General features: G+C 33.4%; 1 protein-coding gene across 2 annotated transcripts; it reads right to left on the bottom strand.

Annotated features, from left to right (window-relative positions):
* Window positions 1-3,294: 3,294 nt before the first annotated feature.
* On the bottom strand, window positions 3,295-9,257 carry LOC107875351 (F-box protein CPR1). 2 transcript variants are annotated; one of them, XM_016722042.2, is made up of 2 exons: window positions 7,874-9,257; window positions 3,295-3,590 (listed from the first exon to the last, which is right to left on the bottom strand). In XM_016722042.2, the coding sequence occupies exon 1, from the start codon at window positions 9,106-9,108 to the stop codon at window positions 7,891-7,893; it is 1,218 nt and encodes a 405-aa protein (XP_016577528.2). In that variant the 5' UTR covers window positions 9,109-9,257; the 3' UTR covers window positions 3,295-3,590; window positions 7,874-7,890. The 2 variants fall into 2 exon arrangements, with proteins under 2 accessions (XP_016577528.2, XP_016577545.2); XM_016722059.2 differs by having other exon boundaries at window positions 7,870-9,244.
* Between the last annotated feature and the right edge of the window lie 2,815 nt (window positions 9,258-12,072).

Here is a 12,072-nt window from a genome sequence, read left to right as displayed (position 1 = left end):
ACTAAGTAATAATGAGTGAATGGAGTACATAAAAGAACTTATTCTATAGAATTTTAAATTTTGGTGAAGTAGAAAAAGAAAATCTTACTCAAAGTCGGAAAAAAAAAAGGAGTTTGAACTTATTCTATTGAATGAAACATGCAAGAAATTGTTTAATCAGAATCTATTATTTTTTTATAAAGTAAAAAAAAAAAAATTAATCTCAGATCTTAAAAATTACAGAATGTTGAAAATGACATTTTTGTAAGAATTAAATGCAATGGAGTAAGAGTTTGAATAAAAAATGGTAATGAATTCAATAATACTAATGAATTCAAACATTGTCATAATGACTACTTGATTTTAGGCTTCTTCCAACAAGAACAAGCTCTACAAAAATTAGTAAAGTTATTTATATGTACTTTTTGAGTGAGAAATTGAAAAACTGAAATTTTTGTAATATATTTTGAGAGTTGGGATTTTATAATGTAATAAGTGATACTTAAGTTGGGGCTTTGTATAAATTTTAGTTAAAGTAATACCAAAATAGGTTTACTCACATTTTTTGTTAATTTTATCCTTCTCTTAGCGAAAGTTCGACAACGGAGTTAAGCTTTAGAAAAAATGTAAAGCTCACAAAAATATGAGTTATCCTTTTTAATTTTACAAAGTTCATATAATATGTGAGTTATATATTTATTTTTATAAACTCACATATTGTGCGAGTTATCTATTGAATTTAAAAAATTTCTTTATTCTTTGACGGTCCCTTACCCCAATTCATATTTATCTGCGATTCACCTTTAAAAATAGCAAAATTCTACAAATTCGTACTTCAATTCTCCATGTCTGATCTCCCAACACAAATTTTAGTAGATTCTCAATCATTGGTCCTGCGTTGTTATTGTTCGGTGCTCGAGAAATTATTATGATTCAAGCTGAGGTAATTTTTTAATTTTTTATTTTTTTTTTAAAATTTGGTTCAAATCATTTGTTTGAATTGTAAGTTCAAAATGTCTAACTAATGTTGAGCAAATTGTCTAACTAATGTTTAACCAATCGTTTGTTTCAATGCTTGTCCATTCAACATGTCTAGCTAATGTCAAGCTAATTGTGTTGTACTTTAGTGTTCATGATGACTACTACATTGCGTCCCTTGCTCCATGTCCAACCAGAAGCACAATTTGTGAAGCTTACACAACCTTCTATTAATCAAATATTGCAGAAAAAAATCATAAAAATAAAATTCTACAAGCTTTAATATATTTAAAAAGTGTAACTTTAACACGTCCGATATCTTTTTTTATTTTTAAAGATTGGATCAAGTTTTGAAAAGAAGAATTGAATTTAAATAAGTTTGAAAAAGAAGAATTGAATTTGAAAAGAAAAAATGAATAGAGAATGAATATAAACATCTTTTTAAATAGGAGACTTTTGAGATTTGATGGAAAAAAATATATTTCACATCGTTAATAAATTTGTGCACATAACTCATATATTTTTCACGCTATATTCATATTTCATACCACTAATAAAGATTGTCGGATGACATGTCTAAAATGAATAACTCACTTAAATGGTGAGTTATTTATTTTATATTTGAATAACTCACATCATTAGTGAGTTTTATAAGATAAAGGCAGATAACTCACATAATTAGTGAACTTCACAAAATAAAAATACTCCCTTCATCTCATTTTACTTGTCCCAAATTTTCTAATTTGATTTCTCATTTTACTTGTCATTTTTTCACAAATCAAAAAGAGACAAACTTTTTTTATTTTATTTTTATCCTTTGCATTAATTACTTTTTCTTCAAATTAAAATGTAAACATCATTTAATAGGGATACTATGGTAAACTAGTCATGTTAGTAATTATTTTTCTTGATAAATGTATCAAATTAATCTGAGACAAGTAAAATAAAATGGAGCATATAATTACAAAAATAAAAATAAAAAGCTCACATAATGTGGATTTTATAAAATAAAAATAAATAACTCACATAATTCTGTGAGTTCTATAAAAATAAATATATCACACACATCTTTGTGATCTTTATAAAATTAAAATGGATAACTCACATTTTTAGTGAGCTTAAAACTTTTTCTAAAAGTTAACTCCGTTGTCAAACTTTCATCAAGAGAAAAAGATAAAACTCACAAAAAATGTGAATCATGCCTATTTTGATATTATTTTAAATATATGACATATTTTAATATTTTAAATAAATAGAGGACCATTTTGGTCGCCCACTTCTTCCTGGTTTACTCAAGTCCCATGACACCTAATCTCAACACTAGAGCCGTCAATATGGGCCAAGGCCCGGTGGGCCAGCCCAGTCCGGCCTGTAATTTGATGGGGTGGACTTTAATTTTTGCAGTTTATTTAAGAACAGGGCTTTTTAGCCCGACTCGGATAAGTCCATGGCTCGTAGGGTTTGAGGAATGTGGGTTGGGCTAGCCCGTGGGCCGGCCCGTCAATCAAATAATAAATAATTTAAAAATAAAATAAAATACTGAAAAATAATAAAAGAGTTAAAAAACAATCAAGTCCAATGATGACCATTGACCGGTTCTATTAATAAAGAAAATGAAAACTGAAAAGTTTCTTACTTTCCTATCTAATAAATAATAAAATAATTAAATATCTACCACTAAAATAGAAAGAGTACATTGTACTCTTCACTTTTCTAATTTCCTTAGTTTAGCTAGCCGCCTCTTTTTCACTATATCTCCCTCAACGCGCCATCGACTTTCAACCGTGATGTTTCCGATTGAGTAGTGCCACCTCTTTGTTTTCTTCCTACTTTGGGTGATTTGAGCTCTGGCTCCCTTTTGATTAACAAACATTAATACTATGTGTATTTTAATTAATTTGACTAATTAAATTAGCGTGGGCTAGCCCTTTTCATTTTATAAAGCCCACGCTGACCCGTCAAACTCAAAACCCGCATGGGCTAGCTCAGATGGGCTGGGCTAACCCGTATTGACAGCTCTACTCAACACGTTGAGCAAACTCGATAGCCGTACAAACATATGTTTGAAGTCATAATGCGGAAAAACTAATATACACCCAGGGATCTGGTGTTACAAGTTATGAGCATCTAGCACAAATATCTCAACAAAACATATCATTTAAACTAGAACAGTAATATAAGATAGCAGAGAGTCGGAAATGTGCTACCAAATGAGAACACGGACATAAATAAACTAGATCAACACAAGTAGAACTAATTACTAATGTTAATTACCTAACTACGAAATATTAACGCTAGAACCAGCAGGCAAAATATCGGTCATATGTAAACCAGAAGTTTCCAACAGCCAAAAAGACACTTATACTATACTAGATACATAGGTGAAGATTCAATGTACTAGTTAATTCTACTATCACCACTTCTCATCAGGTGGTCTTTAGAATGTCTAGATTAAATAGCAGAATAACTTGCATCAACAGATAAGTTTTCCAGTGACAACAGTTTGTTTAGCTAACAAAAGAGAAATGACAGATATTGCACCAACTCTATATGTGCATATAGAGGAGAGCTAGAGATAAACAGAAGGGTCTCTATATATTCACCATCCCTTCGTCAACTGAAAAGCATCCTCCCTGCAAGAACAACAATAACTCTGGTAAGGAACAGTGTTGAGGAATCAGCACAAACACGTAAACTGAATGACGTGGCAGACAGGAAAGGGGCCTTAATTGTATGTAGAACATGTCAAACTCAACCTCGCACGCAGTTCATGTCAAGAATGAACCTTGGGTCTAACTCAACCTCAAAAGCTAGCTCAAGAGGTGAGGATTACCCAAGTCTATGTAAGCAAACCACTAGTCCATTCCTCAACCAATATGGAACTTTTACTCACTCTAACACCCCCTCACGTCCAGGCCTAACTGGCACTGACGCGTGGATCGGGAGCCCAAAACGGGAATGGACCTGATTCTGATACCATGTCAAGAATGGTCCTCGGGCCTAACTTAACTTCAAAAGCTAGCTCATGAGTGGAGGATTAGCCAAGTCCATATAAGCAAACTACCAGTCCATTCCCCAACCAATGTGGGACTTTTTACCCACTCTAACACCCCCCTCACGCCCAGGCCCAACTGGCTCTGGCACGTGGACCGGAAGTCCAAAACGGGGATGGACCTGACTCTGATACCATGTCAAGAATGAACCTTGGGCCTAACTCAACCTCAAAAGCTAGCTCAAAAGGTGAGGATTACCCAAATCCATATAAGTAAACCACTAGTCCATTCCCCAACCAATATGAAACTTTTACCCACTCTAATAGTTCTTCCACCAAAAGGTTTTTTTTAACTGGTTTAGTTAGTTATCCAATCACTTCAAAGGACTTTGCAAGAACTATTTATAACACAATGAATATTCTGATTACTCAATCTACCATTTATTTTTGGAAGCTTTGGAGAATTCCATAGCCTTCTGGTTAGATGTACGATAGGAAGCTAACTTGTATAACCATTAGTGGCCCAAATTAGAAATGTAATGTACAGTTCATAAGTTGATAACACTAGCTTAAGTATAATGCAAGCTGGAAGTGAGAAAAATGATAAAGGGAGGACAGAGTAATGTAGAAGATTCAGAATTTGATCAAACTATTTAATGATTTTAAAGATGTCTTCGACTTGATGTCTATTTGAATGAAAACTTGAAAACAAGAGAAAGAAGAACCACATAACAGCAAGACAGTCAACGAGCCAAAGTTTACATATTCCAAGTTGTAATTTCGTAAAGCAGTCTGTCATAGACCGAGTCATTTTTTTGGTTAGGTCAAGGCTAAGATGATTTTCAAACTTAACTTGGACAAAATGGACGACAAGGTTTTATAATTGAGAAGGCAGGATTAGACAACCACAAAAGTAGTCATCAACTAAGATAAGATAATCTAACTTCCAGACCATTAGAAGCCTGACAGTGAAATACAGTTAAATTTGACTACTCCTATAACATATCTCACTAGAAAAAGAGAATCAGGATTTAGACAGATACTGTTGTTCCGCATATAAGATGAAACATGCATTTCACTTACCTCTATATTCTAATTATAAACATCTCCATGGCTGCTTTAAAGGTCCAACTTGAATTCCTCAATCACCAAGCAATAAAATGGAAGTAAGACTATGCAGAGAAAAGAACTAAGAAGTAACTGTAACACCCCGCATTTCGGGCTAGAACAAAATCCTCATTTCTATGCGTAGATGATCCAAAAGCCATAAATCCTATGCAAATTTTCCATGTTAATCAATTATGTAGTGTGGGAAATTGAATGACCTTTCCGTCATATAAGATTCGCCCAAATCAGATATTCGAGCAAGATGTTATGGCTAATTTAAGTCCTAATCGTAAAACACCGTCATTTTAGTGCTTGGCGCGTCGCGGAGGTGGTCTATTTAACAATTGTCAAATTTCAGTTGCCTAGCACGATTGTGGCGTGTCGCGCTGAAGTTCCAGGTCCCAATCAGTGGGACAACGCGATGGCTCCGCGTCGCGGTGACCCTAAAAATCCCATTTGTCAATTTCCAGTGAGTCACTGCGATAGTAGCGCATCGCGGTGGCCCATAAAATCGGGCGCCCAGTCATATTTTATTCCGTCTCATTTAGGGTATACTGGGCATTTTCCATCCCCTTATCAGCTTAAATACGGGATTTTACTCCTAAGTGACCACATTATTCATATTTCCTTCAAAAAATTCACAAGAACACTCTCTAGGGTTTTCAAACACCTCAAGATTTAACCGTAGTTTTTTCTTAATTCTTCAAGAATCGGAATCCCCATTGCGAGGGCTACAAGAAGCACCCATCAATCATACGTATAGCATCCCTAACGCGAGAGTTCATTCAAAAGCTTCTAAATTAAGGTACGTGGGGTTTATCCTAAAACTACATGGGCTTGTTGAAAACACTCAATTATGATTTAAAGATCATCAAGCATGAATTTGTTAAAGGGGTTTTGAAATCCATGATTTTATTATGCTTTATGCATGTTTAATGATATTGTTGTTTTGGCCTTTAGGCCTTATCCCCTTAAATTGATTTACATATATAAGTATATGTATGAAATTTGAAATTGAAGATTTATTTGAGAGCACAAATAATGAAAATCCCTCTCTTGTGATAACTTTATGTTTATGATCTTATGGTGATTGATAGAAATGCATGATTTATGGCTTGAAAATAGTTTACTCAAATAACATAGTATTTTGAGCATGATTTAGAGATTTAAGAGAGGAAGTTTCCTGATGTAAATATATTTTGTTAAAAGAGAAAGATTTGCATGAGATTAAGAGTTTTGACATGGCCACCTTGCATCATTGAAAGTTTGACAAAGAGAGTTGCATACATGTGTTTACATGAGTTTTAGAGAAGGAGTTCTTTGAAATGATTTATTGATATGGTGGTCCCGAATTTATGCTTTGAAAACAGAGATTGTAATATGCTAATAATGGCTCAGAAATGTGACTTGGAAGTCAATGGTATGACAATACCATAAGTATGTATGCCATAACAGAGTATGTTTTCAGAATATGTTTTCAGAGAATGCATGTTCTAAAATATTAAAAATGGGCTTAAAGAGGGTTAGGTGGTTACCCGAAGAAGGCTTGAGTTCAAGTAACTCTTAGCCTAAAACCGTGATTTGCCGATCCGGATATATTATTTTTTACGCTAGCGACGGCCGTGTGGCGTAGTAGAGTCAGAGACTTCAACCCTTGCGGCACACTTGGGTTGGAGGCTTTCCCGCCGAGTCAATGACGGATTCCATATAGCCCGTGAAATTTCAGAGTTGTAGGGTATACCACCTAGCGCAGAAGTAAAACAAAGAGTGTCACAGAGTTCAGATGATTTTTCAAAGTCTTTCGAAAATGCCCATGTGATTTCTAACCATATGATATGTTTATGAACTGTTTTAAATTGCTCTCATATATATTGAATATAAATTATTATTTTAGGTTTGCTCTACGTACCAATACATTTGTATTGACCTCCCTACCTCCCAGGGTCCAAAGCTGAGTTCAGAGGTCCCGCTAAACAGTAGAGTTTTCAGACAGTTTTAAAGAGTGCAGTTGGTGAGCCTTCTTAATTCCAAAAGGCCTGTGTCTTTCAGATTATGTTATTTATTTTTGTTTAGATCCACTGGGGGCCTTGTCCCAATTTCAGACAGTTGTCATTTGATTATGTAGTAGAGATTTCGCAGACTGTTTCAGATGTTGTTTAGTTGATTTCGGATTTCATTCCTTATTGTTAAACTAAATCCAGAGTATGACCATGTTTCCGTATCCGATTATATTTCCGCATCTTCTTTTATTATATGAATGTTGTGCATGATTACCAGATAGAGTCGGACGCCTGGGCTTTCATGGTTCGAGATGTCCGTCACGGTCAGGCCCTAGTTCGGGTCGTGACAGTAACAGAGAACTAAAAGAACAAGAAGAGAGTCAATGAGCCATAGTTTACACATCCCAAGTTGTAACATCGTAAAGAAGTCTCTCCCGGACTGAGTTATTTTTCTTTTACAGTCAAGGAAACTGATCCAGTTAGATGAGTTTCCAATTTATCTTTGCCCAAGTTATCACAGAGTTTTATAATTGAGAGGACACGATTAGACTACCAAAACAAGTAGTCAGCTAAGATGATCTCAACTTCCAAAGCTTTACAAGTTACAGCAAAATGCAAAATTAATTCGAGTACTCATATCAGCATTATCCTTCATAAGTTCCCCAAACATTTTACCCCGTCACAGCCTTGTTCCCTGTATTCAGCTACTATAAAGTTTGATCAAATAAAGCAGGCAAGTGTATTACCAAAGATAAGCAACAATAAAGTGGCAATATAATATAAGATAAAACATGCCTTCCAATTTTCATTTACCTACATAATTTCAAAGTAGCTTCAGAGTTCCTCTATCACCGAGTCATCTCGTTCCTCCATCCCTTTCTTCTTACCCTTTTCATCGCCACCCCCATAATACAAAGGGACAAGAGTTCCCAAATTGACAAAGGATTCAAAAGATTCCAATCCACCGCTAACCTTAGCAGGCTTAACTGACTTCTTTTCAAGACTATACCAAAGAAGCTTCGTATTATCCATCTCCAGCAGAACTTCCTTACCAGTCCCTGAATACACTATCGGTTTCAAGAAACTGAAATTTTGACGACCATCCAACTGCTCAACTGTAAACAACTTAACCCAAGACTGTTCCACCCCAAAATCCTTCATCATCCACATATCAACATGATCCAAAACATGATTCTTTGCACTTATACAATAACACGAAATCAAGCAAAGGCATTTACCCAACACCGCCAAATTCAACTGGAACGGCTTCCCCAAACCCACCGGAAATGGCACCTTCTCAAACCTCTCTGTACCAAGATTCAAACCAACAAGAATCCACGATCTAACACATGAAAATGGCTCCTTGGTCACAAGCCAGTACAATGCACCACCAGCAGCCGTGCCATTTTCCTCCTTAACCAACCAATACGGACAATCCTCGACCTTCTTCCACCCACCATACCTCAAACTATAAACCATCACCTCCGAAACCATCTTCGGTTCATCATCAGGATGATACCACTGACCAATGGTAACCACCTTATAGTCCTCCCCATCCTTATCATACCCAAACCCCCCACTCATCTGCATCAACCCCGGTCCCCGTCCGTGTGGGGCTCTACCGGAACTATTACGGGAAGGATTAAACTCCCAAACAGGCAATTTACGAAACCTCTTAGTAGACGGATTCCAGACCCCGTTATCACTCATGCTATTCGATATCAAAACCAACCCACGACAGGAACCGAGCACCTGAGTTGGTCCATCAAGCTGCTTTAGTGGGTGGTCAAGCACTTTTGGGTGGTGTTGGGTCGACGTGTTTGAAGTGAATTCGAGTGAAAAAAGATTGTCGGATTCGTTGTGGGCTTTGAGAAAGAGGTTGAGATGAGCATTCGGGTTGCGTTCTTGCTGTTGTTTGATGTGAGCTTTGATGAACTTTGGACTATCAATAAGGGTTTTGAAGGCTTTCGAAACGCAACGGAATTTGAGAAGTGATATTACAGGGAGTCGAGAGAGTATTTCGGTGATTACATCCGGCGGAACGTCGGACATTGTTGTTATTGCAGTGGAAAATGGGGAGTGAGGGTTTAGGGTTTTAGGAAGGGCTGTTAGAGATGTAAAAGGTGAGAGAGAGAGAATTGCGTTTGATTTTTGGGTGACAAGGGGGCAAGTTTGTCTAAAGATTCGAGACAGAATTAGAATATTCCATATGATCTAAAAAAAAAAAAATTTTTTTAAAAAGAATATTTTATAGTGCTCTTATTAAGGGCATGTTTGGATTGATTTATTTTGATTGTTTTCAAGTCAAAATAGCTTTTAAATGAAAAATGAAGGGATAATTTATTAGTTAGTTTATTTTGTAGTTCACTTCATTTGTTTTTGTTTGTTTGTTCACTATTAACTTAATATACACTAACAAAAAATAAATAATATGAATAATTTACTATGTCACTTTGAAAAACTGCATTTGGTAATTTAGTTTATTTAATAGTATGAGTAAAATGAATACCAGATTATAAATTATGTATTGATTTTTAAATTAAATAATTATTGTTGAACATTTATTTTTAGTATACTGACAAGTAAACATGAACTTATTAAGAAGTATTGATTATAGATGATTTTCAATGTATTTTTCAAGGTATTAAATGTATTATTCTCAAAGAGTGATATAACAAAAATTGTCATTCTTTTAGTTGTTCCTTAAAGGTGGGTCAAGTCAAGACAAGTAAAGGTGGACAAAGAGAGTAATAGTCAAATTTAGAGTTTCAAACTATTAATACTTCTTTCTCTTCTTTTTATTTGCTCTCCTTTACTTTTCCAAGGTCAAACAATACAAACTTTGACCAATATTTTAAGATGTATTTGGTGATCAAATTTAAAAAGAACGCAATTTCTAGTACTTTTAGTATAGTTTTTGAATATCTAAATTCTAATTCTCAAAAATTAAATTAATCTAAACTAGTTCAACTTTGAAACTCAGTCAAATTAACTCATGAAAAATAAGGGAGTAAAAATTAAAAAATGAAGGGAGTTAGTTTAGTTTACATTTCTAATTAAAGTTTAACGGAAAGGATATGCCACGTCAACGCGGGCCAGGCAATACGAAACAGAGGAATACTTTTGATCATTTATTTTTGGAAAATTTACATAAAAATACAAACTTAAGAGATATAAATACAAAAAATCCCTTAGCTTTTAAAATATTTCATAAAATCTCGAATTTCTCCTTTTCCTCTTGATACATATTAAATAAGAAAGTAATAGATTTGTATTTATTTTAGGAGAGTAAATAATTGAAGAGAATCTCTTAAATATTTAAAAAATCAAATTAAAAAATTTTCATCAAATCTTATCACTTGCAATTTACAATTTGGTTCAATTTTTTCCCATCTCTATTAATTTTTACTTCATTAAAATTTTAAAAGTTTTATTGTGTGTTTCATGTTGACAAACATTCATATTCTTTTGAAAAATCATCATAACTATAGAAGCAAAAGAATCTCTATTAATTCGGCATTCATACATATATTTTTAGTTAATGCGTTTGATACATATATAATGTTCTTAATTTTTTTGATACATTTTTGTATTATAAACGGTAATACATATGAGTGATATATTTGTTGTTAGTATATTGGTGATAGATATGAGTGATATATTTATTGTCAAAATATCGGTGATACATATGACAAATATTTTTTGATTCATCTATTAATGTTTGATACATTTAACATATTTTTGACATATGTAAACTATTTTTTTTTTCTATGTGTGAGATTGAATTTAAAATTAGTATTGAATAATTTTTATCAGATGTACCATTATGATACATCTAGAACTAGATGTATTTATGCCACGATTTGCACGTGATTTACTCCGAGTAATAATTGAAAATCAGTTGCTTCCTTATTTAACTAATCACTCTATAAATGTGTTCGAAGTCGGGTGTCTATCGAAAACAACCTCTCTACTTCTCCTGAGGTAGTGGTATGGTCTGCGTACACTCTACCCTCCCCAGACTTTACTAGATGAGAATACACTGGGTACGTTATTGTTGTTGTTGTACTCAATTATAAATGTATCACAATGCATATGTATCAAGGCTAAAAATATGTATCATAAAAACTAAAATTCAGAATATTTTGTAATTTACAATATTATGGTAAGAAGTGTTACAACCCTTAAAAATTCAGGATTTATGTAAGTTACCCTTTATTTTTCGAACATATTACTCCCTCCGTCCACTCTTATTTGTTAACTATACTAAAAATAGATGTTCATTTTTACTTATTCACTCTAAAAAATCAAGAGATATTTTATCACTCAATTCCTAATTTACTCTTATTATTAACTATTATATAATTATATATTTCAAAGTATTAAATTTATTATAGTTAAAAGATGATGTAATAAATTCATCATTTTATTAGTTATTTCTTAAAATGTGTACTAAGTTAAATATGAACTAGTAAAAATGGATAAAGGGGGTAACCGTAATTAAATATCACCCAATTCCTAAGTTACACTGAAGAACCAGTAGCCCAAAATCGAGAATGAATCAAATATTAAAATTTTAGATAAAATAAAATTGGTATCGAACCAAAGAATCAAAAAATTTAATAACACTGCATATTAACATTAAAATTATGAAAAGAATTTCCAGATTTGGGGGTATTACCACCGAGTATCATGCAAGCCTTTATTCTTGATAGAGATAAAAATAGAGAGATTAAATTATAGGTGACAAAAAAGTTTTAAAATGAAGTGTGGGTGACTCAAGTCTTAAGAATTGAGTGTAGGTGACAATTATTAAATGTTAGATTAAGAAAGTTTGAGATTTTCACACAAGTTTTTTATTTTATACTTTGACCTAAAATAAACCCTAATATAACTAAAAATAGAGGGGGGGGGGGGGGGGGGATTATTTTTTTTTTTCATTTTTTTTTTTTTTTTTGTTTTGTTCTCTCTTATTTTTTTTTTTTTTTTTTTTTTTCTCTTTTTTCTTTTCCTCTT

The sequence above is a fragment of the Capsicum annuum genome, chromosome 1, assembly GCF_002878395.1.
Source record: "Capsicum annuum cultivar UCD-10X-F1 chromosome 1, UCD10Xv1.1, whole genome shotgun sequence".
NCBI classification, from domain to species: domain Eukaryota; kingdom Viridiplantae; phylum Streptophyta; class Magnoliopsida; order Solanales; family Solanaceae; genus Capsicum; species Capsicum annuum.
This window is presented reverse-complemented; position numbering and strand designations above follow the sequence as displayed.